The following is a 25,678-nucleotide window of genomic DNA, read 5'->3' on the forward strand; positions in this document are numbered from 1 at the left end:
ACATGAGTTTGGGTAAGCTCCGGGAGTTGGTGATGGACAGGGAGGCCTAGCATGCTGCAGTCCATGGGGTCGCAAAGAGTTGGACACGTTTAGTGAGTGAACTGAACTGAAGAGGAAACAGGTGTAGTCATGTTAGATCCAAGAGAAGGAATTTAATTCAGATCACTTTATTTAAGGCTCATTAGTACCTCAGTTGGAGAAGGAAATGGCAACCCACTCCAGTACTCTTGCCTAGAGAATCCTGTGGACAGAGGAGCCTGGTGGGCTGCTGTCCACGGGGTCGCACAGAGTCGGACACGACTGAAGTGACTTAGCGTGCATGCATGCATTGAAGAAGGAAATGGCAACCCACCCTAGTATTCTTGCCTGGAGAATCCCAGGGACAGAGGAGCCTGGTTGGCTGCCGTCTATGGGGTCGCACAGAGTTGGACAGGACTGAAGCGACTTAGCAGCAGCAGTACCCTAGTAACAGAGAGATAAACCATTTTTTAAAGAGTAGGAGAGATGGGAAATCTTGCTTAAATTCTTAGATGGAGCCTATCATCAGAAGTCATTTCGCTACCTTTACTGTGGGCCTTTGACCCTTCCTTTCCTCTCCTCTTTCCCGTTCCTCTCTCTTTTTCTTTCTTGTTCCTCTCCCTTTTTCTTTCCTCTTTTCTTGTCTTGACCTGAACCTCCCACCCTGCTGCCCAAGGCTGGATCACACTTCAATTGTCTTTCTCATTTTAAAATCTTCAGCACATCATAATTTATTCGACAAATATTTACTGAGCACCGATCACAACACACACGAAACAATGTGCCAGGTTCCGCAATACAATGAAGAGCTTACTTGAATCACAAGTCACATGAACCGCATTTATCATTTTTTCCCATCTCCTAAGAATCTTAGCTTTAGAGTAAACGCCACAATTCCCACTCCTTAAGCACACGTTTGCATCACAATCACCTAACACAACGTAGACCTAAATGACCCATAGGCGCCTGTTCCACCACCTAGGCAGGCCAATCCGACCTAACTTCAACGCAAAACTTATGGAAGAAGAGTAAATATCAGAAATGGCATTTTAAGGGTGATCCCTAGAACCAACTTCCCCGCACCCTGTACAAACGCAGACATCCGTAATTGAGGTCGCGTCAAAATCCAGACAAGGCGTCCTAAGTTTGCTTTTCCAATGAGGCATTTTATTTTTGTTTATCTTAGGAGCCGAGATTTTTTTAAAATACACCAAGCAGAAAAAAAACCAACCAACCTGTTGATATGACAACAAACGGGTCTGGAAAATTCAGCCAATCTGCCTGCGGAAGGGCCTCTTGACTAGCCAATGGGAAGAGTGCGTGGTTCGTAGGGCCGCCCAATGGGGGCGCGAGCGGCGCGGTATTTGAATCCTGGAACTAGGCGACTTCTCTAAGATCCCCAGCTTACGGGCCCGGAGAGTAGTCCTAACTGCGCGGCGGAAGCTAGTGCTCTCTGTGTCCAGTCCGCGTCCTTCCCTGGGCGGGGCTGCCACTCTTGCTTGTCCGTTTCCTCATGGCGCTTCTCCGACGCCCGACGGTGAGTGGGCCGGCGACCCTCCGCACGGTCCTGGGCCCGGCCGCGCTGCCTGCTCCGCCGACTCTTTCTTCTCTTTCTCTTCGGCTTTGAACGTCGTCCTAAGCTGCGCCGTTTTCCTCTTCCTGCGGGCGGCCTGGGCCCTAGGGCCTGGCCGGCCCTGAGGCCTATCCCCGCCGGCTGACTTCTCCTCTCCTTCCTTCCGCTCTCCCGCTGCTGGCTTCTGGCCTGGCCTTCCCTTCCGCGGGGCGAGGGGAGTATAGGAAAACGCCTCGGGCCTGGCGCTTGTCAAGTGAGTCCCTGGAGCGCTGGGCCTAGGACTGGGCAAGCAGTCCCCGAGAGCGCTTTGTTGTTAAGAATTATCTAAATACAGCTGCTTGGGGTTTTCTTCCTCTTTCAGTCCTTGCCAGCTAAGGAATCAGCTGTGGGGAAGGGGAGAAGGACGAAGAAATTTCGCAGGCTGAAAAGTATTTCAAATGTTTAATCAAGCAACAGCTATGGCTGTTTTTCAAATGTTTGCACATTTCACTTTGAGTTTCCTGTTTATTTCTGCACACGAAGTCTTACAAGGCTAAGTTCGCCAATTTATGGGCTTGCCCCTTTAAAAAAGTAATTTTCTTTACTCAAGTGTAATAGAGAGATTATTTGGAGCCATATGGCAGACTGAAAGAAGGTCCAAATTCATTTATTTCATCTTTGCAAAAAACAAAGCGTTAATGGTAGTTTGGAATTTTCTGTGGGTTTGAATCGTACCTGGATCTGTTTTTTTCCTTGCTGAAAAGTAGAGGGCCCTGACACACCTGAGCTCCATCCTCCTGGCTGTAGGCTTGTTAAAAGCTGCTGATTTCCCCTTCTAAATGGATTGACCTAGATTACCACTTCAACCCACAGGAAATTTAAAACACTTTTTAAAACTGGCAGTGACTTGAACAGTGTGACTTTTGAGGATCCTAATAAGTTGAATACATTCTGTATTTAACTGTAACCCTTTTGTGAATCTGAGTCAAACTGATAAGTAATTTTTGTCTAAACTACCCCATAAAGTGCTTTCATAGTCAAATTCCCTTCTATTCAGGTAAGGCTTGCATTTTCCCCTGCCCATTTGTCTATTCTGGTAGGTCCATTCAAACCCTCTGTTGGAAAATATGTTACAATTAGGACTCCTGATTATCAAGAATAGTACATGCTGTTTTTTTTCTCCTGAAATGTTTATCACATATAATAAACTTTTCTATGTAAAACTTTTCTTGTTTTTACTAACAAGTTTCTGTTTCTAAGTGCATTCTGTCTAATGCATGTTAACAATTTTTATTTCACACAATTAACACTTTCTCTGAATTTGAGGTAAAACTATTTTACCCATGAAAACTTTTCTTTCTAAATATCCCTAATAAAAGAGAGCTTATATGCTATGGCACCCTCACAGCTAAAAGGCTGTCTTTAAAGATGTTGCCAATCTGAGCACTTATTTGTAGAATCAAAACCTAGTTTACGTTTTAAACATCTGACTTTTAAATAGCTTTTTAATATTGCATCTTAATTGTACCAGTTACTCATCTCTGTCCAGGAAGTTTTTTAAATAGATGCCATTCATATACAGGGTCCATATAGGAAGCTCTTAGTGGGATTAAAAAAAAATGAATGAGTGTATTTGCCTAATTTAGAGTGATGTTATAAATAGAAAGTAGCATTTTTAGACTTCCTAAAATTTACCTTTCCCTCTCTCAAATAGACCTCCGTAGATTCACCATTGCCAAATCAATTCTGAACCTGAGGATCTGACACCAGCAAAGTATTGTAAATTATCTCAACTTTCAATAATTTTTTTCCTTGTGTTTTTTTGTTTTAGGTGTCCACCGATTTAGAGAATAATGACACAGGAGTTAATTCTAAATCTAAAAGTCATGTGACTATCAGGCGAGCAGTTTTAGAAGAAATTGGAAATCGGGTTACAACCCGAGCCATACAAGTAGCTAAGGTAACAACTGTGAGGGCTGCACCTCTGCACACTAGGCTGACCCTGTAGAGCACTCAGTGGCAACACAGGCTGTCTTGCCCTCTTCACATTTCTTTTTCATTTCAGAAAGCCCAGAACACTAAAGTACCTGTTCCACCCACCAAAACAACAAATGTCAACAAGCACCCGAAACCTACTGCTTCTGTGAAACCAGTGCAGATGGATGTGTTGGCTCCAAAGGTAGGAAGTTCTGAATTTACAAGCATACTTAACAGAGTAGCCAGTTTGGGGCTATGGTGTAAGGGCACCTTTATCATCACTGCCGCTTTTGAAGAACATTGATAGCAGGAGCTCTGCTTTAAGACAACAGTGTAGAAAATGAACATCTTTGTAGTAATTAACGTAATGTTATGACCTTGAGTAACAAAGTTAAATACCTTAATACCTGAATAAATTTCATGATCTCAGAGGAAAATTTGATAGATTTCATTAAAAATAATTCACTGTAAGAATGAACTTGCCTGCGAAGGTGGTGGAAGCTTACAATTCTGAGACCTTCACTCATGGAAGAACAAAGTAATGCCAGGATAGTATTGAGCGATTGTAGTCTCCATGACTGGTCAGTTCAATTAAAGTTAGAATGGAAGTGGACGCACTGGCCTGTTCATCTTCCACCATCTTCTATTTCATGCATGCTCTCATTCATAGATTACACAAAGTCATATAATTACAGTGAAGCAACACTGTTGTAAGTGCTGACAATACAACAATGACCACTCTTTCTAGTTCAAGATATTTATATAATTGTTTGCTTGAAATTTTTTGGTAAAACATTGGACATATTGGAGAAATAGGTTGAGTACTTACTATACACATCCAGTTGTGTTAAGGCTGTGTTAAGACATCGTGCCTTGAGGAGACTTATCTAGAGGGGCATTTGTACCTGAAAATTAAGTATGTAATCTGAGGGCGTGATGCTTGGTACCCACAGGCAATGGATGACTGAATGCAGTGTCCCGTCTAAAGGAAGGAGAGAATCATGGGGGATGGAGTGGTCAAGGCAAACTTGCTGAAGTAAGCGGGATTTTTAGGGATAGAGAAAAGCAGATAGGAAAGGTGGAAACAAAGCATCAGTGGGGATCAAGGCACCAAAGAGGGGATAGGCCTATAAGTTATGTCCTTCAGGGCAAAGAGTCAGCAAGTCTAAGTTGGGTCAGAAGGTTTGTGTGAGGAGGCAGGCAAAAAGTTGGACAGAAGATTGCAGTTGGATTTGAAGGCCTTGGAATTTGGGTTATATCCCATTAGGCAGAGGGGAATGTATGGAAAGTTTGGAGGAGGAGATGAGAGCAGTGATGAAAGCAGTGTAGGGTGACCATGGAAGGGATATGTTGGGTGTCTTGGGCCGATGGTGTCTTGAATAAGCCTGGATCTCTCCTAAGTGCCCGCCCATTTACCAGTGTCAATGTGGGTGCTAAGAAACAACTTCAACGTGCTGGGATGTCCCAGAACTCCTTTCAGGGACATCATCCTGTATTCAGAAGGAATCCTTTGGGTATGCTGCTTGGAGTGGAGTGAGACCCTTAAGCACTAGAGTAGTTAATCCTGAAATTTTGGGAGAAAACTATGTTTTTGCTGACTCACGAGGCTTTGGCAAACAGTAGTTTGAAGGAAGGAAATAGGCTTTCTACTAGTCTCTTGTTTGCTGGGCACTGGGAAAACAAGGTGAGTGAACCAGCTTCCTGTTCCCAGGAGGCTCCCAATCAAACCCGGAACATCAAAGTGAAGGTGTGTGCTGTAATACGTTGTAGCAGAGGCAGATGCAATCTTAGGAGACATACTGGGGAGTGGCAGCTAGAAATTCTGAGGTGGCTTTAGATTTACAAATTTGCTTGAAACACTAAATGTAGTGATGGTCATTATTCAAGGATAAGAATATTTTATGGTCTAACTTTCCCTAAAACAAAAACTATATATAAAAGGAAATGAGCATGACTATTCATATTAAAATAAGTGTCTTTTATTTTTAATTATACGAGAAACAGGCATAAGCAAGACAATACAGACAGAGTGCATAGAATAAAGGGTCAGTTCATTTTTACTATTCTCCCCACCCTCAAAATTCCACTCCATTGCATTCCCTAAAGGTAATCTCAGTAGTTGACTTTGTCTTTCTACAACTGAGTGTGCTTGTGTATGCGTATATACACAGTCACTGCTGCAAATCGTGAACTCTGATTGGAATCAACAGTTTTTCTTGGAGTCCTTCCTTATTGCACTGAGTTGACATTATCTATTATAAATCTAGCAAATAAAAGAACCCTGGGGCTTCTCTGGTGGCTCAGTGGTGAAGAATCTTCCTGCCAGTGCAGGATGTGGTGGTTCGACCCCTGGGCTGGGAGGATCACATGTGATGCGGAGCAACTAAACCTGTGTACCAGCAACAAGAGAAGCCACCGCAGTGAGAAGCCTGAGCACCACAGCTAGAGAGTAGCCCTAACTCCCTGCAGCAAGAGAAAAGCCCGCACGACGAAGTCCTAGTGCAGCTGAAAGTAAAGTATAATTTTAAAAAATAACTCTGTTTCAACAAAACTTGTGGAAATACCTATATATTTGCATACTTATATTTTATTTATTTATTTGGCTGCATTGGGTCTTAGTTGTGGCTTGTGGGATCTTTTGTTGCTGCGTACAGCCTCTCTAGTTGTGGTGGGCAGGCTTAGTTCCCCCCTGGCATGTGGGATCTTAGCTCACCAACCAGGAGTTGACCCACATCCCCTGCATTGGCAGGTGGATTCTTAACCACGGGACCACCAGGGAAGCCCTGCATATGCATATTAATCCGCTCTCTTAACAAACCGACTCATTAAATGTTGGTGCTGGGAGAACTCAGGTAGCCTTTTTTCATACTCCACACATCCTTTGCCAAAGAACCACATCTCAAGTTCAGAACAGTCTCACAACTTAATTGTTTCTGAGCCTGCTTTTCAGTTGTCTCTGACAACTCACGGAACTCATTCATCAATCTAATGTGAAGCTTTTGCTCTAGGACCACTTTTGTGTTGGACAACCAGTTGATCCATGTTATCTTTGCATGCAGCAGACACTGGACAGTTTGGCCAGTGCACAGTTGGCTCACAGAACTTAGGTTATTATCTCCACAGGCAAGCGAGATCTTAGAAAGGGTTTTATAATAATTCCATTATGTTGGAGTCCTAAAGGAATGCTTTCAAGAAATTCTAAATTAAGGCCCAGAGCAATTATCCTTGTCTTATCCTGGTGGCTTTATGGATATGACTAAACTTAGGTGTGCTTCTGAGTAGACACAGGTGAATATTCAAGCTGCTAAGGCATCTGAAGTACATAACTTCTGTCTTCTTCTTTAAAATTTATTTTTATTTGTTTTTAGCTGGATGATAATTGCTTTGCAATGTGTTGTTGGTTTCTGCTGTACAACAGGTGAATCAGCCATAAGCATACATATATCCCCTTCGTGCACCTGCCTCCCACCTCCACTCCACCCCACCCCTATAGGCTGTTACAGAGCGCAGGGCTGGGCTCCCTGCGTCACACGGCAACTTCCTGCTAGCTGTCTCTCTTTCCCGCATGGTGATGTGTACATTTCAGTGCTATCCTCTGTTTGTCCTGTCCTCTCTGTTCTCCCGCCGTGTCCACAAGTCTGTTCTCTACGTCTGTGTGTCTGTTCCTGCCCTGCAGATAAGTTCATCAGTACCATTTTTCTAGATCCCATATTTATGCATTAATATGCGATGTTTGTTTTTCTCTTTCTGACTTATTTCACTTTGTATAACAGGCTTTAGGTTTGTCCACCTCAGTTCATCTGACTCAAATTCATTCCTTTTATGGCTGAATATATTCCATTGTATATCTGTACCACAGCTTATTTATCCATTCATCTGTCAGTGGACATCTAGGCTGTTTTCATGTCCTGTTTATTGTATTAATAGAGCTGCAGTGAACATTGGGGTATACATGTCATTTTGAATTGTGGTTTCCTCAGGGTATATGCCCAGTCGTGGGACTGCTGGATCACACAGTAGTCTTATTTCTAGCTTTTAAAGGAATCTCCATACTGTTCTCCATAGCGCCTATGTCAATTTACATTCCTACCAACAGTGCAAGAGGGATACCTTTTCTCCACATCCTCTCCAGTATTTACTGTTTGTAGATTTTTTGACGATGGCCACTCTGACTGGTGTGAGATGGTGCCTCATTGTGGTTTTGATTTGCATTTCTCTAATAATGAGTGATGTTGAGAGCATCTTTTCATGTGTTTATTGGTCATCTGTATGTCGTCTTTGGAGAAATGCCTCCAAAGAAGGTCTTCGCCAGTTTTCTGATTGTGTTGTTTTTCTGATACGGAGCTGCAGGAGCTGCTTGTATAGTTTGGAGTTTAACTCTTTGTCAGTTGCTTTGTTTGCAATTATTTTTTTCTCATTCTGAGGGTTGTCTTTTCATCTTGTTTATTTCCTTTTCTGTGCAAAAGCTTGTAAGTTAAATTAGGTCCCATTTGTATATTAGTCTAGGAAGTGGGTCAGAGAGGATCTTGCTGATGATTTATGTCAGAGTGTACTGCCTATGTCTTCCTGTAAGATTTTTACATTTTCTGGTCTTACATTTAGGTCTTTAATCTATTTTGTGTTTATCTTTGTATATGTTGTTAGGAAGTATTCTGACTTCATTCTTTTACATGTATCTGTCCAGTTTTCCCAGCACCATGTGTTGAAGGGGCTATCTTTGCTTCATTGTATATTCTTGGCTCCTTTGTCAACAATAAGGTGCCCATGGGTGCGAGGGTTTATCTCTACACTTTCTATCCTTTTCGATTGGTCTGTATTTCTGTTTTTGTACCAATACCATACTGTCTTGATGCCTGTAGCTTTGTAGTATACTTCTGTCTTCTTAAACCAGGCTTCCTGGTACTGATTGCCCCTCCTGGGGAGAGTAATGATGACTATCCCTAAAAAGGAAACCTTAAACTGAAGCTGCACATACTTATTAAAACGCACATCTGATTCCAGTCACTCTTGCTCAGTGCCTTCAGGGTATTTGCTTCCCTTTGGATGAAATCTAAACTCCCTAGCCGGGTTCTCGCTCACCTTTCCAGTCTGCTTCTGTCACCTCATACGCTACGCTTTCCATTCTCAAGTCAGTGCTCAGTCCCCAGACTTGCCTTTATTTCTTGGCTTCCCCTGGGACTTTGTACTCGTGGGCCTTTGCCTGCTCAGTGAGTTCTGTGCTCTCTGAAGAGCTTACTAGGTTTCTCCCTAGGACCTCAGGTAACTTTTCTTATTCCTTCTACTAGTTCTTAAATTCTTGAGTAGATGAGGTATACCTGTATACCTCTTGCTCACCTGGCCTTTCCTCAATTCAAGACCTTTTGTTTAAGAGGGAAGAACATGATCTGAATTGCTACATATCCTGTGGCTGTTACTGTTTTCTTCTCTAAGACTGGAAACTGTAACCGTTGAGTTTTTATGTAAGTTAAATTTATTATCCTGCCTTCTCTTTCTTTCTATATTTTATTATGTTAATATATATTCTTACAGCCTAGCAGTCCTAGGCTATACTTTGAGAAGTACCTCTTATCCTTAAAAAAAAAAAGTAATGGTTTATTTATGCTTCATTACTAAATGCTTAACTCCATACAATTTTTAATTTGTGTGATTTTTTTTTTTAATAATCACCCAGTCACGATAAGAAAATAAAATACTGGGTGTCTACTTGCTCAGTCTTTGCTTCCTCCTGTTTTATTCATAAGCTGGAATGTGCTTTCCTGCTTTTTCATTGTCAAATAATTTCTCAATTTAGAATAAATTAGTTGATCAGAAGAAAACATTACACTTGCTCAAGAGGGCACTGCCAAAGTGAACTATCAGTTCTAGGAATCTCTGAACCGAGGTGTCTAAGTTTCTTACACTCAATATTTACTGAACCCTAATATATGTCAGGGGGCCTTCCCAGGTCTAGCAGTGGTAAAAAAAAAAAAAAAAAACAAAAAACCCACCTACCAGGAGATACAAGACATGTGGGTTCAATCACTGGGTTGGGAAGATCCTCTGGAGAAGGAAATGGAAACCCAGCCCAGTATTCTTGCCTGGGAAATCCCATGGACAGAGGAGGCTGGTGGTATAGTCCAGTGGGTGGCAAAGAACCAGACATGACTGAGCAGCCATGCCAACAAAAGTGTGTCAGGGATGACATAGGCATTTGAGAGGCCTTAGAGGGCAAAATCAGTGTGAATAGATGTAAGGTCATAGAACTTACATTCTGGTAGAAGTAGAAAATAATATGCATAATATATAAATAAAGTCTGTGATATATTGTTGTTCAATTGCTAAGTGGTGTCTGACTCTTTTGATCCCATGAACTGCAGCACACCAGGTTTCTCTGTCCTTCACTTCTCCCTGACTTTGTTAAAACTCATGTGCATTGAGTCAGCAATACCATCCAACCATCTCATCCTCTGTTGCCCCTTTCTCCTCTTGCCCTCAATCTTTCCCAGCATGGGGGTCTTTTCCAGTGAGTTGGCTATTCGTATCAGGTGGCCAAAGTATTGGAGCTTCAGCTTCAGCATCAATACTTCAATGAATATTCAGGGTTGATCCTTTAGGATTGACTGGTTTGATCACCTTGTTGTCCAAGGGACTCTCAAGAGTCTTCTCCAGCACCACAGTTTGAAAGCATTAATTCTTCGGTGCTTAGCCTTCTTTATGGTCCAGCTGTCACATATGTACATGACTATTGGAAAAACTGTAGTCTTGACTGTACGGACCTTTGTTGGCAAAGTCATGTCTCTGCTTTTTAATACACTGTCTAGGTTTGTCATAGCTATTCTTACAAAAAGCAAGTGTCGTTTAATTTTCTGGCTGCAGTCACTGTCTGCAATGATTTTGGAGCCCAAGAAAATAAAATCTGTCACTGTTTCCATTTTTTTCCATCTCTATTTGCCATGAAGTGATGGGACTAGATGCCGTAATCATAGTTTTTTGAATGTTGTGCCAAGTTTTTTGAATGTTTTAAGCCAACTTTTTCACTTTTCTTTTTCACCATCATCAAAAGTCTCTTAAAAAAAGAAAGTCTCTTTAGTTCCTCTTCGCTTTATGCCATTAATGTGGTATCATCTGCATATCTGAGGTTATTGATATTTTTTCCTGCAATCTTGATTCCAGCTTGTGCTTCATCCGGCCTGGCATTGTATGGTTTACTCTGCATATAAGTTAAATAAGCAGGGTGACAATATACAGCCTTGATGTACTCCTTTCCCAATTTGAACCAGTCCATTGTTCCATGTCCAGTTCTAACAGGTTTCTGAGGAGGCAGGTAAGGTGTTCTGGTATTCCCATCTCTTTAAGAATTTTCCACAGTTTGTTGTGATCTGCACAGTCAAAGGCTTTATTGTAGTCAATGAAGCAGAAGTAGATATTTTTTTGGAATTCCCTTGCTTTTTTTTGTGATCCAATGGGTGTTGGCAGTTTGGTCTCTGGTTCTTCTCTTTTCTAAATTCAGCTTGAACATCTGGAAGTTCTCAATTCACTTATCGTTGAAGCCCAGCATGAAAGATTTTGAGCATTACCTTGCTAGCATGTGAAATAAGTGCAATTGTGCAATAGTTTGAACATTCTTTGGCATTGCTCTCTTTGGGATTGGAATGAAAACTGACCATTTCCAGCCCTGTGACCACTGCTGAGTTTTCCAAATTTGCTAGCATATTGAGTACAGCATTTTTACAGCATCATCTCTTAGGATTAGAAATAGTTCAGCTAGAATTCCATCACCTCCACTAGCTTTGTTCGTAGTGATGCTTCCTAGGGCCCTCTTGACTTCCCATTCCAGGATGTCTGGCTCTAGGTGAGTGATCATACCATTGTTGTTATCTGGATCATTAAGACCTTTTTCATACAATTCTTATGTGTATTCTTGCCACCTCTTCTTAATATCTTCTGCTTCTGTTAGATCTATACCATTTCTGTCCTTTATAGTATCCATCTTTGCATGAAATATTCCTTTGGTATCTCTAATTTTCTTGAGGAGATCGCTAGTCTTTCCCATTCTGTTGTTCTCCTCTATTTCTTTGCATTGTTCATTTAGGAAGTCTTTCTTATCTCTCCTTGCTATTCTTTGGAACTCTGCATTCAGATGTGTATATCTTTCTTTTCCTCCTTTGCCTTTCGCTTCTCTTCTTTTCTTGGCTATTTGTAAGACCTCCTGAGGCAACCACTTTGCCTTCTTGCCATTTCTTTCTCTTGGGGATGGTTTTAATCACTGATCCTGTACAATGGTTTTAATCACTGATCCTGTACAATGGTACGAATTTCCATCCATAGTTCTTCAGGCACTCAGTCTGTCAGATTTAGTCTCTTGAATCTATTCGTCACCTCCACTGTATAATCATAAGGGATTTGATTTAGGTCATACCTGAGTGGCCTAGTAGTTTTCCCTACTTTCTTCAAATTGAGCCTGAATTTTGCAGTAAGGAGCTGATGATCTGAGTCACAGTCAGCTCCCACTCTTGTTTTTGCTGACTGTATAGAGCTTCTCCATCTTCAGCTGCAAAGAATATAATCAGTCTGATTTTGGTATTGACCATCAGGTGATGTCCTTGTGTAGAGTTGTCTGTTGTGTTGTTGGAAGAGGGTGTTTACTATGATTGGTGTATTCTCTTGGCAAAACTGTTAGCCTTTGCCCTGCTTCTTTTTGTACTCCAGGGCCAAACTTGTGTGTTACTCCAGATATCTCTTGACTTCTTACTTCTGGATTCCAGTCCCCTATGATAAAGGACATCTTTTTTGGTGTTAGTTCCAGGAGGTCTATGTAGGTCTTCATAAAATAGTTCAACTTCAGCATTAGTGGTTGGGTCATAGACTTGGATTATTGTGATATTGAATGGTTTGTCTTGGAAATTAACCAAGATCATTCTGTTGTTTCTGAGATTGCACCCAAGTACTGCATTTTGGACTCTTTTGTTGACTATGAGGGTTACTCCATTTCTTCTAAGGGATTCTTTTCCACAGTAGTAGATAAAATGGTCATCTGAATTAAATTCGTCCATTCCCGTCCATTTTAGTTCACTGATTCCTAAAATGTAGATATTCGCTTTTGCCATCTTCTGTTTGACCACATCCAATTTACCTTGATTCATGGACTGAACATTCAAGGTTCCTATGTAATGTTTTTTTTACAGCATTGGACTTTACTTTCACCACCAGACACATCCACAACTGGGCGTTGTTTGCTTTTGGCTCAGCCGCTTCATTCTTTTAGGGGTATTTTCTCTGTTCTTCCCCATTAGCATAATGGACACCTACCGACCTGGAGGGCTCATCTTTCATTGTCTTATCTTTTTGCGTTTTCATAGTGTTCAAGGGGTTCTCAAGGCAAGAATAGTAAGTGATTTGCCATTCCCTTTTCCAGTGGACCACATTTTATCAGGCCCTGACTTGCAGGGACATGCCCTTCAGCCACCTCATGTAGCTGGATGACATGCCCTGTGCCCTGGTTGTCCCCCTGCTGGTCCTCATTGAGTGTGTAAACCTTCACTGGCCATTGAATGTTGGTCAATGTGCCGTCTGGGGGCCAAAGCAAAGGCCCTGCTGGAGTCTCCAGGGAAAGGCTCTGGGAAAGGCTGGAACTGATGCTGAAGGATGCCCAGGAGTGGGGGGCACCCCCACCTCACTGCTGCCATCGGCCACCCTGGGGCCGTTCCATCACCCAGGAGCAGAGGGCACCCCGGCCTCTCCTCTGTGGTATGTTAGGAGGTTATAGATTCGTTGGGTAAAACACTAGAGAAATGAAATGTGTGTGTGTTGAGGGGGGGGGCACTATAGAGACAGATGGTAATTTTAAATAGGATAAATCTAATTGAAAAGATAACACTTAAGCAAAACTTGAGGAAGTACGTGAGGGAATTACCCATGTGGATACAAGGACTGAGCCTTCCGGGAAGAGGGAGCCTGCTTGTGGTGAGGGAGGCCTGACCAGGAGGCTGGTGAGGAGCAGACAGTGGGGAGAGAAGTAAGAGATGGGTTAGCAAGGGAAGAGGGAAAGGCCTACAGTGTGAGGGCCTGGGTTTTCATTTTGAGTGAAATTAGAGTTTTTTTTTTTTTTTTTTTTGGCCTAAAGTACATTTTTAATTGAAGGATGAGACCATTTTTAAACAGAAGAGTTTATCTCCAAACACTTCATCTACTTGAATTATTCACCTCTTAACTCTGAAATGTATTTGTTGGGGCTCTATTGTTTATAAACATGCATGTGATGCTTTTAAACCAGTTGACCCTGCATTTGTGATCAAGTCTACTCCTCAGGTAGCGACACATGTGCTTTCCCTTTTGGATGCAGGGTCCTTCTCCCACACCTCAGGATATCTCCATGAAGGAAGAGAGCCTCTGCCAAGCCTTTTCTGATGCCTTGCTCTGCAAAATTGAGGATATTGATACTGAGGACTGGGAGAACCCTCAGCTCTGCAGTGACTATGTAAAGGATATCTACCAGTATCTAAGGCAGCTTGAGGTGAGGGGGCCTTTGTGGTTTGGTTGTACAGCAGTGTGGAATCTGCCACACAGCTGGGAAGGAAATGAAATTCACTTTTTTTTAAAAAATTTAAATTTATTGTTTATTGAAGGTATAGTTGAATTACAATGTATTAATTATTGCTGTACAGCAAAATGACTCAGTTATATATACATATATGTTCTTTCTTGTAATCTTTTCCATTATGGTTTGTCACAGGATATTGACTATGGCTAAAGCAGGACGTTGTTGTTCACCGAAGTCAGCTTTTTAAACTTTTCACTTCCACCAACAGGTTCTGCAGTCCATAAACCCGCATTTCCTAGACGGGAGAGACATAAACGGCCGCATGCGTGCCATCCTGGTGGACTGGCTGGTGCAAGTGCACTCCAAGTTCAGGCTGCTGCAGGAAACGCTGTACATGTGTGTTGCCATCATGGACCGATATTTACAGGTGAGCACGCTGTGGGGACTCTGCGCAGAAGAAGAGACCAAAGGCCAGTTTATGAGATGCCAAAGAACTTCAAGTGCTAGGAAAGGCGGTAGTTCAAGCATGTCACACTTCCAGGAATGCTGACCATTGCTGTTAGGTCAGCCTGCTGAAAAGTGCCCAGAGGAGATGCTGTCTCACCACAATCATTCATCAAAGGAGATAAACCAGCAGATGGTCTGAAAGTCCATCTGAAGCCCATGGTGCCTTTGGAGGCTGGTTCTCTAGGCCTGCTTGCACAATTTCCATTGTTCAGTACTCTTTGGTGTTAAGCTCTCTTATCTGAAAAATGAAGAGTTTGACTAGAGAACTTAATAGTTTCCAGCCAGTTGTAGCATTGAATCACTGTAGAAGAGGGAGGAGACAGTTTTCTTAAAAGGGTTGGAGGGATGTGTGGGGAGTATACTCAGAGTGTGAGGTCTAAATCAAAGAGGAAGGTAAGAAATGAAGCTGAGAGGCAGAAGTAACCATCAAAATATCTACCAGTAATGCAAGAACACTGACTGAGAAGAAATGCCAGACCTTAACCTCTAGTGTGTTATCTACCAACTAGTAGTCCTGCAGGTAAGGATTTATTGATTTATTTTTAATTAATTTATTTGGCTGTACCAGGTCTTAGTTGCAGCATGTGGGATCTTTAGTTGGAGCATGTGGGGTCTGGTTCCCCAACCAAGGATTGAACCCAGGCCCTCAGCATTGAGAATTTGGAGTCTTAGCCACTGGACCACCAGGGAAGTCCTAAGGTTTTATTTATTTGAAGTCAACATTTATAATATAGGTGTAGGTCAAATACAATGCTGCCCAAACAATACAGTAATAACTGTGTTGATAATAATGACCCTGAGAGTCTGCAAAATGCTAAGCAACCATAGAGCCATTGGTTTTCATTGTCCAAAAATCCTCAGTGGTACAGAAAGCATTGTCATATTTTTGGCAGATTTTCAATACTGAGAGTTAAAGCAAAACACGCAAATTCCTAGTTTAAAAGTAAAAGTCAAGAGAAGCACTTACACTCTAGATTTAGATTTCCTCTGACACTGAAGCATCTCTGGAAGGGTCTTCAGGCTGAATAATAAGTGTACTTTTGGTGAGGATTAAAGGAACGCTTGAGGCCCCCCTTCCTTGGCCCTCCTCACCTGTTAAACGCCTGCTTTTTCGGTTGGCCTCATCATGACTCAGACCATGCTGAGTGCCACGTTGGGGCTTCCCCAGACCCTCAAGCCAGGACGGTGCGTGCAGAGTACTGCCTGGGAGCTTGGTCATCAGGCTAATTCTTCCCTGTCGGCAATTCACCGATCTAGGGCTGGTGTCTGCCTCTCTTCTCAGGCCATCTAATTGTGAGGGAAAAACATGCACTGCCCAGGATTTCTGTGAGGATCCGAAGAGATGGTTGAATCTCAGCCCTGTGCCTGGCACAGAGCGAGCACTCCATGACAGGCAGGTGCCATGGGCCGTGGTGGTGACTGTGGTCAGTGCTGAGGTTCCTGGGCCTTAAGAGAGGTGTGAGCAGGGCTGATGTGGGCTTCTCCAGGATTTGGTTTCCTCTCACTTTCCTCCACCCAGAGCCCCCGTTCTCCTTGGTTAAGACTTCTGACACTTTTTTCTTCTTTAGGTTCAGCCAGTCTCTCGTAAGAAGCTTCAGCTGGTTGGCATTACAGCACTGCTCTTGGCTTCCAAGTATGAGGAAATGTTTTCTCCAAACATCGAAGACTTTGTTTACATCACTGACAATGCTTATACCAGTTCTCAAATTCGAGAAATGGAAACTCTGATTTTGAAGGAACTGAAATTTGAGCTGGGTCGACCGTTGCCGCTACATTTCTTAAGGCGGGCGTCGAAAGCTGGGGAGGTAAGTGCCTCCAGTCTCTAGGAGACTTTATTTTGCTGTTTGTCATCTCATCCCAGAAATGATCCAATGAACGGAAAGCTTATGAGTTGATAGGAAGCATTTCTTAGATAAGTCCTAACACTTGTCATTTCTTCAAAGACTTTATGTTCTGTGTTTGTAACATGCTGTGGAACAGAGCAGTGCCTGGGAAGGAAAAAGAGAGTTCAGTGGCTTTGAGTTCCTAGGTCTTCACTCAGAATTTTGCAGGAGAGTAATAACAGCCGTGCTTCTTTCCATTTCCGGCTGTTTTCTCATAGGTCGATATTGAACAGCACACTTTAGCCAAATACTTGATGGAGCTGACTCTCGTTGACTATGACATGGTACACTATCACCCTTCCAAGGTGGCGGCGGCTGCTTCCTGCCTGTCCCAGAAGGTTCTAGGCCAAGGAAAATGGGTGAGTATTGAGTTTAAGAAGAAATGTATTAGCTGTATTTTAGGGCCTCTTGATATGAAATGTATTAACATTTTCACAGTGCTCTCCTTGAAACAGCTCTTAAAATTCCACAGGCTTAAAAGAGCCGCTGGAATGATGCAGGTGGAGACTGGGGGACTATGCCGTGGTATTTTACACATGTTGTGTTACAGCATCGTCAAGAGTGAGGAAGGTCACTGAGAACTGATACAATAAGATTTCTGGGTTATTTTGTTAAGTGAAACAAGCAAGTTGTCAAGCACATAAGACAAAGTAGGGCCAAGACCCGACCTTGTTTAGATGGGTAAAGATGAACTGAGCCACTTTCAGGTTCATTCAAGTAGTCAAAGATGTCAGCTGCTCCCTGGGTTCTTGTTTCGAACACCAAAAAGGATAGCAGTGAAACATAGGGGGCGTTGCCTGCGGTGAGAGTCAGAGGAGCGCTTTTGTGGACGAGCCTGCTCTTGACCGCCACTAAACAGTTTTATTTATTTATATATATATTTTTAAAAGCACTTATTTATTTGGCTACACCAGGTCTTAGTTGCAGCATGTGGGATCTAGTTCCCTGATGAGGGATCCCCTGCATTGGGAGCACAGAGTCTTAGCTGCTGGACCACCGGGAGGTTCCTATTAACCAGTTTTAGAGTTCACAGACAGCAGAGCAAACACATTAGCTGAACCCAGGAGGCGGTAAGACTCCATCTTATCACAAGATCATAAAGCCAAGGCAGATCCATGTGGTTCCAGCGTTTGTCTGCATGGCCTGTGATGGATACGTGCAAGATTGCCAGGGCACCATGGTGAACCTGTTCCTCTACACAGTCGATAAAGTTTACATTTTACATAAGAAAGAATGGAAACAGAGAGGGGATTTGTATGTGTGTGATGTAATTGCTCATTTTTCAAAAAACATATAAATGGAAATGAATGAAGATGGATACCTCTGGGTGTGGGTATCAGAGTAGAAGGTTGAGGGTGGGGAAGCAGGACTCCTGGTTGTAATTTTTTATTAGCTTGTATACAACAGTAATGTAACTATTTTGACTTTTGAACCTTCTATGCAAATCCTGAACTGGAATTAAGCAAAAAAATGTTACTATATATTCAGAGTGGTAACAGAGAGAATAATTCTGGTAGCTTTTGAACACAGCATTCTGACTGTGCATCTATAATGGGATGTGAAGGTCAACAAAACAAAGGAACAAAAAAGGTCACATATTTAAAGCTTATTTAGGAGGTTTACTAATCTGTTAATAGGAGACTAATAGTAGGTGTTATAATTCTGAAACTATGTTGTAGGATAAAGCAAATAACAGTAGAGCTTCCTTGGTGTCTCAGACAGTAAAGAGTCTGCCTGCAATGCAGAGACCCAGGTTCGATCTCTGGGTTGGTAAGATATCCTGGAGAAGGGAATGGCAACCCACTCCTGTATTCTTGCCTGGAGAATTTGACAGAGGAGACCATCTATGGGATTGCATAGAGTTTGACATGACTGAGTGACTAACACTCAAAGCAAATAAACATTCATGTTATTAAGGATGAAAACTCTCACTGTAAGATAAAATGTTGTTAACAATTAAAAACAAAAGGAAAACTCTATAATATTAATTCTGTTTTAGAAACATCAATAAATTCATAATGAAAAGACCAGAAAGAGTGATAACCCAGTAGCAATGAAGATGCCTAGTGCTCACATCTTGGATACTCAAGGCATGACCCACTAGGAACTAGGGCTCCTTTGAGAAATATCTGATTTCAGAACTATGGCAGGGGGAAGTACATGGTGAGCCTAGAGCAGTTTATAACAAGTAGCAAGCAAATTCTCAAACATCAGTGGGGATACATCAAAAGAGGACATAGAAACTGGCTTGGAAGGTTTCCGACTACAGTTGAGCATTAAAAAGAATTATGATCCAATAGATTATAATGCATTAAAAAATGCATGAGTCCATAATGATAAAAAAGGAAGGAAGGAAGATGAGGAAGGGAGGGAGGGAGTTAAAAAAAAAAATTCAGTAGAAAGCCAGCTAATTAGAAATAATGGTAGAGATAGAAACCCACCATTTTTAAACCCCCAGTGATAACTGATTCCAGCAAGGATCATCAATTGATGCTTATAAGTATTAAGTAAAATAATTTTGGAGAACAAGATTCATATTGTTCTCCAAATATCACCCCTCAGTTGCATAGTGATTCTGAAGAAAACCTGTATCTTTGACAACCTGACTTGAGCTCCTTCTCATGCAGTAGGAAGTATGCATTTTCCCCTATAGAGAATTCATGTCCAAAATGTTGGATATGAATCTAGCCATCAGGAAACAGACAAATACAGAATGTGGGACATTTTCAAACCAACTGGCCTGGATCCTTCAAAAAAGTCAGTGTCATTTAAAGCCAAGAAAATGGGAGTTTGAAATTAAACACCAAAGACAACAACAACCAAATGGACTGTGTGTACCTTGATTGGACCCTGGATATATATTTTAAAAAAAAATCTGTAAAATATATTTTTGCAGCAATTGGTGAGATTTGAATATTGACTGTATGATATTATGGAACTGTTGATGTTTCTTATGTGATAAAGTTATTGTGGCTAGGGAGGAAAATATGAATACTTTTTAGGAGATACTTGTGAAACATTTGAAGTGATGTGTCACGGTGTCTGCAACTCACTTCCTTTTTATAATTTATTTTTATTTATTTTTGGCTACGCTGGGTCTTGTTGCTGCATGCGGGCTTTCTCTAGTTGTGGTGAGTGAAGGCTACTCTATAGTTGTGGTGCGCAGGCTTCTCATTGCAGTTCTAGGGTGTACATATTCCAGTAGTTTCGACTTGTGGGCTCTAGAGCGCAAGCTCAATAGTTGTGGCACACAGGCTTATTTGCAGCACAGCATGTGGAATCTTCCTGGAACCAGGGATCGAACCTATATGCCTTGTATTGGCAGGCGTCTTCATAACCCTTGAACCACCAGGGAAGTCCTACAACTCACTTTCACATGGTTCAGCCATTTGATGGCTTAAAAAATCACATACAACTTTTGCTGAACCATGTGAAAGTGAGTTGCAGATGCTATGAGTGAGTGACAGGGGAGGAGAAGAGGAGAGAAAGTGGTGAAGTATTAAGAACGGATGAATCTGCACAAAGAATATACAGATATTCATTATTTTATTCTTTCAGTTTTTCTATAGATTTGAGATTATTTGACATAAAAATAGGAGGCAAGGATGGGGAGGTGGGAGGGAGGTTTAATAGAGGGGCATATATGACATGAGTTTGAGCAAACTCCAGGAGATGGTGAAGAACATGGAAGCCTGGCGTGCTGCAGTCCATGGGGTTGCAGAGTTGGACAACAACAATGGTTTATTAACGCTGTTGTATAGCAGAAACCAACAAAACATTGTAAAGCAATTTTCCTTCAATTAAAAAAAAATAAAAAACACACACAAAATTGGAGACAAAAAAGTCACTGGTCCATGTAGGGCACGTGATCTTGGTCCCAGTGGCCCATTTTAGTCAGTTAGAGCTGCTTCCTTGGCTCTAAACCTATCAACTGTAGGCCTCCCTGTTTACTGGCAGTTAATATCAAAATGCCAGTAGCTGTGTGTTACATCAGATTCACTCTTGCTTACTTCTTTTTGCCTTTAAACTGTTTTAGGATTAAGGTTATTGTGGTTTATTTATTGTGGTTTATTAAGGATATTGTGGTTTATTTTCCCAATTGTACATATGAAAGTGGTGTGTTTTAGCTTTTAGACTTTTATCACAAACTGAAATTGTCAGGCTACATATCTTCATGCAAAATAAGTCTTACTCTCAGTCAGCAGCTGTCTTTTTTTGCTTAAGTTTTGTTCTCTGGGAGGCTGGGTGTCCATGCTTCTGAGTGCTGTGGGCCTCTCGTTCTTAACTATGAGGGCCCAACAAGAGAGCCCTGTGTGTTGTGTGCTCAAGTTGCCTCAGTCGTGTCTGACTCTTTTGCAACCCTATGGGCTGTAGCCCGCCAGGCTTCTCTGTCCATGAGATTCTCCAGGCAAGAATCCTGCAGTGGGTTGCCATGCCCCGCTCCAGGGGATCTTCCTGACCCAGGGATCAAACTTGCGTCTTTTGTGTCTCCTGCATTGGCAAGTGTTCTTTACCACTGGTGCCACCTGGGAAGTCAGTTCTTTAGGGTTTCATAGCTTAGATTGCTGCTTATGGCCCAGTTTGTTTCTTTTTTTAAAAAAATTATTTATTTTTGGCTGTGCTAGGTCTTCATTGTTGAGCATGGGTTTTCTCTAGTTGTGGCAAGCAGGGCTACTCTCTAGTCCCTGTGCATAGGCTTCTTATTGCAGTGGCTTTTCTTGTTACAATGCATGGACTTGGTTGCCCTGTGTCATGTGAAATCTTCCTGGACCAGGGATTGAACCCGTGTTCCCTGCATTAGCAGATGAATTCCTTTTTCTTTTTTAATTGAAGGATAATTGCTTTACAGTATTGCCTTGGTTTCTGCCCTACATCAACATGAATCAGCCATAGATAGACATATGTCCCCTCCCTCTTGAACCTCCCTTCCACCTCCCACCCCATCACACCCCTCTAGGTTGTCACAGAGCCCTGGTTTGAGTTCCCCGGGTCATAAAGCAAATTCCTACTGGCTATCTGTTTTACATATGGCAGTGTGTATGTTTCCATGCTTCTCTCTCTGCATTTGTCCTGCCTTTTCCTTCCCCGCTCCCTGTGTCCATAAGTCTGTTCTGTATGTCTGCATCTCCATCACTGCCCTGCAAATAGGTTCACCAGTACCATGTCTAGATTCCATATGCATGTGTTAATAAACGATATTTTGTTTTTCTCTTTTTGACTTACTTCACTCTGTATGATAGGCTCTAGGTTCATCCACCTCATTAGCACTGACTCAAATGCTTTCCTTTTTATAGCTGAGTAGTTTTCCATTGTACATATGTACCACAACTTCTTTGTCCAGTCATCTGTTGGTGGACATCTAGTTTGCTTCCATGTCCTAGCTATTGTAAATAGTGGTAGCAGGTGGATTCTTTTTTTTTTTTTATTTTAATTGGAGGCTAATTACTTTACAATATTGTGGTTTTTGCCATACATTGACATGAATCAGCCACAGGCGTACATGCATCCCCCGTCCTGAACGCCCCCTCCCACCTCCCTCCCCACCCCATCTCTCTGGGTTGTCCCAGAGCACCAGCTTTGAGTGTCCTGTTTTATGCATCGAGCTTGCACTGGTCATCTATTTTACCTATGGTAATATGCATGTTTCAGTGTTATTCTCTCAAGTCACCCCACCCTCTCCCTCTCCCACATAGTCCAAAAGTCTGTTCTTTACATCTGTGTCTCTTTTGCTGTCTTGCATATAGGGTCATCATTACCATCTTTCTAAATTCCATATATATGTGTTAATATATTGTATTGGTATTTCTCTTTCTGACTTACTTCACTCTGTATAATAGGCTCCAGTTTCATCCATCTCATTAGAACTGACTCAAATGCATTTTTTTTATAACCAAGTAATATTCCATCGTGTATATGTACCACAACTTCTTTATCCATTCGTCTGCCAGTGGACATCTAGGTTGCTTCCATATCCTAGCTATTGTAAACAGTGCTGCATTGAACATTGGGGTACATGTGTCTCTTTCAATTCTGGTTTCCTCGGTGTGTATGCCCTGCAGTGGGATTGCTGGGTCATATGGCAATTCTATTTCCAGTTTTTTAACGAATCTCCAGACTATTCTCCATAGTGGCTGTACCAGTTTGCATTCCTACCAACAGTGTAAGAGGGTTCCCTTTTCTCCACACCCTCTCCAGCATTTATTGCTTGTAGACTTTTGGATTGCAGCCATTCTGACTGGTGTGAAATGGTACCTCATTGTGGTTTTGATTTGCATTTCTCTGATAATGAGTGATATTGAGCATCTTTTCATGTGCTTGTTAGTCATCTGTATGTCTTCTTTAGAGAAATATCTATTTAGTTCTTTGGCCCACTTTTTGATTGAGTTGTTTATTTTTCTAGTATTGAGCTGCATGGCTACTTGTGTATTTTGGAGATTAATTATTTGTCAGTTGTTTTGTTTGCTATTATTTTCTCCCATTCTGAAGGCTGCCTTTTCACCTTGATTATAGTTTCCTTCGTTGTGGAAAAGCTTTTAAGTTTAATTAGGTCCCATTTGTTTATTTTTGTTTTTATTTCCATTACTCTGGTAGGTGGGTCATAGAGGATCTTGCTGTGATTTATGTCAGTGTTCTGCCTATGTTTTCCTCTTAAGAGTTTTATAGTTTCTGGTCTTACATTTAGATCTTTAATTCGAGTTTATTTTTGTGAATGGTGTTTAGAAAGTGTTCAGGTTTCATTCTTTCACAGGTGGTTGACCAGTTTTCCCAGCACCATTTGTTAAAGAAGTTGTCTTTTCTCCATTGTATATTTTTGTAGCAGGTGGATTCTTAACCGCTGAAGTCCCCCAGTTTATTTCCTAATCCTGAACCTTTTTCCCTGACTGCCAGGATGGATATCTGGGCTCTCAGCTCCCCACTGGACGCTGCCAAGCTGTGCTGTTAAGTGGGGACTGAGGCGTGCCCTTACGGTCAGCCCTTCTAAGGCTGTTTATACGTGTCCCTCTTTTCTTCCCCTTTCAGGGTGGTGACAGAGGCAAGCCTGAAAGCTTTGTTAGGTGAACTAACCTACTTCCCTGTGCAACCTTCTTTACAATGTAATTATTTGGGACCTTCGCCATTTGATTGAGCTGAGAGTTTTTGTAGTGTCTTAACTTAGTCCGGCTCAGAGCCAGAGTCATCCTGTGTTTACTGGCAGCTTTGTAAATACCATGATAGTGGTTGAGGCTGAGGCTGAATTTCCAGCAGGGAAGGATATTTTTATAGCTTTTACATCACTAATGTCAGCATATGTAAGATGTGCTCTCCTACGGGAGAGGGATTTCATCTCGCGGCTGCTTTGCGTTGTGTTCCAGAACCTAAAGCAGCAGTATTACACCGGCTACACAGAGAGCGAGATGCTGGAGGTCATGCGGCACATGGCCAGAAACGTCGTGCGTGTCAACGAGAACATGACCAGGCTCACCGTGAGTGCTCTTCCCGCAACTGGTCACTCAAGGTTACGGGTTCAGGGTGTGAGAGGGCGGGTGTGTATGTGTTTGCATCTTCATGTAAATACTCGGGCATGTATGTGAGTCTGTTTCATATGTTATATTTCTCTAGTAGACCAGGGGCTGGAGCATACTGATAACCCCCGAGAGCTGACGGCCTTTACACCAAGGTAGACAGGCTCCCTGTGTCCAGCCCGAGGCAGCTGTTCAGTGTATTACCCATGTCCCACCCAACTCTCTGGGCAGGGCACACCACAAGCAGGGAATGCTGGCCGGCACGTAAGGGCCCAGCTTGAGTGGCCCTGTGGAAGGCTTGGGTGTTCGGGTGACCTCACGCAGGGCCTTTGTCCAGCATCTTTTAGGACAGTGACTGAGGGGGACTGCCCAGGTGGCATTAGTGGTAAAGAAGCCACCTACCAGTGCGGGAGACATAAGTGACGCGGTTCAATCCCTGGGTGGGGAAGATCCTCTGTTCTTGCCTAGAGAATCCCATGGACAGAGGAGCCGAGCGGGCTCCACTCCCTAGGGTTGCAAAGAGTTGGACACAACTGAGCAACTAGCACTATACAACCCCTGAACAGCAAGCCTGGTGAAGGAGGCGAGGCAGGCAGCCCATTCAGGAAGAGTCCTGGGGCTGGCGTCTGTCTCTCTGTGGCCCACCTGAGAGGAGAAACCAGGGGAGACAGGGTGCTGTCCTGTGCCTGTGTGATGCTGAATATCAGGACTCACCCAGGGTCTGGTTACGAGAGCAAGACATCTATACCGAGTGTCCTCACGGTCAGGCATGCGTCCTCCCTTGTAGCTTCAGCATGACTTAGCACACCAGGGAAGCAGTGCGTTTTTGGTCCTGAGTGTCCTCTGGGACCTGAGCACCAGTTACCGCTCATCTTTATGGCCAGTTACTGCTCCAGTGCTGGTGAATCTGTTATGTCCCAGTGGCACTAGATATGATAAACAGCTCCTGTCTCTACCCCTCATGAGAGAAAGCCTGCTCTCTGGACCTTGAAATCGTTTGTTCCCCATCACCTGTGCTACCAGCTGGGTTTTATCCATTCCTAGGCATGGCAGGAAATTGCTCTAGAGCAGTGGTCACCAACCTTTTCAGCACCAGGGACCAGCTTTGTAGAAGACAATTTTTCCATGGATGGGATGGGGGGCATAATTTCGAGATGACTGAAACACAGTTACTTTCATTGTGCACTTTATTTCTATTATTTTTACATCAGCCCTACCTCAGGTCATCAGGCATTAGATCCCAGAGGTTGGGGACCCCTGCCTAGAGCACTTGTGAACTTTAGTGGTTTGGCATCATCATACCCTTTGGATATTGTGGATTTGGCCCTTTGATACTTGTAAATTAGACTAGGAATAATGTATAAGGTTGGGGGCGTCGTGGGGGGCTCCTGATGTGTGCTTAACCGCAGATGACTTCTGCAGGCCGTCAAGAATAAGTATGCAAGCAGCAAACTCCTGAAGATCAGCACGATTCCTCAGCTGAACTCAAAAGCCATCCAGGAGCTTGCCTCACCTCTGCTGGGACGGTCCTAGGCTCCAGGGCCCTGGGGAAGAGTGTGTCGTCTGTGCACTTTGTCTTGCTGATCTGGAATTCCTGAGTTTGTATATAGTCCTCTGGTCTATCTCATGAAACCTCTTAGACCAGTTTTCTAAATGTATATTGAGGAAAAATAAAGCTATTGATTTTCTTAAGGTATCCTGTGTGTTTGTGTTTGGGTAT

At 42.6% G+C, this 25,678-nt stretch overlaps 1 protein-coding gene across 1 annotated transcript; it reads left to right on the top strand.

Annotated features, from left to right (window-relative positions):
- The first annotated feature begins 301 nt into the window (after positions 1–301).
- On the top strand, positions 302–25,654 carry CCNB2 (cyclin B2). The gene is made up of 9 exons (XM_040226637.1): positions 302–1,555; positions 3,402–3,530; positions 3,636–3,749; positions 13,869–14,039; positions 14,335–14,493; positions 16,142–16,378; positions 16,675–16,815; positions 23,809–23,919; positions 25,381–25,654. Exons 1-9 carry the CDS (start codon positions 1,532–1,534, stop codon positions 25,489–25,491), a joined length of 1,197 nt encoding a protein of 398 aa, XP_040082571.1. The 5' UTR covers positions 302–1,531; the 3' UTR covers positions 25,492–25,654.
- Positions 25,655–25,678: the final 24 nt, after the last annotated feature.

Source organism: Oryx dammah, unplaced genomic scaffold (assembly GCF_014754425.2).
Source record: "Oryx dammah isolate SB20612 unplaced genomic scaffold, SCBI_Odam_1.1 HiC_scaffold_26, whole genome shotgun sequence".
NCBI lineage: Eukaryota > Metazoa > Chordata > Mammalia > Artiodactyla > Bovidae > Oryx > Oryx dammah.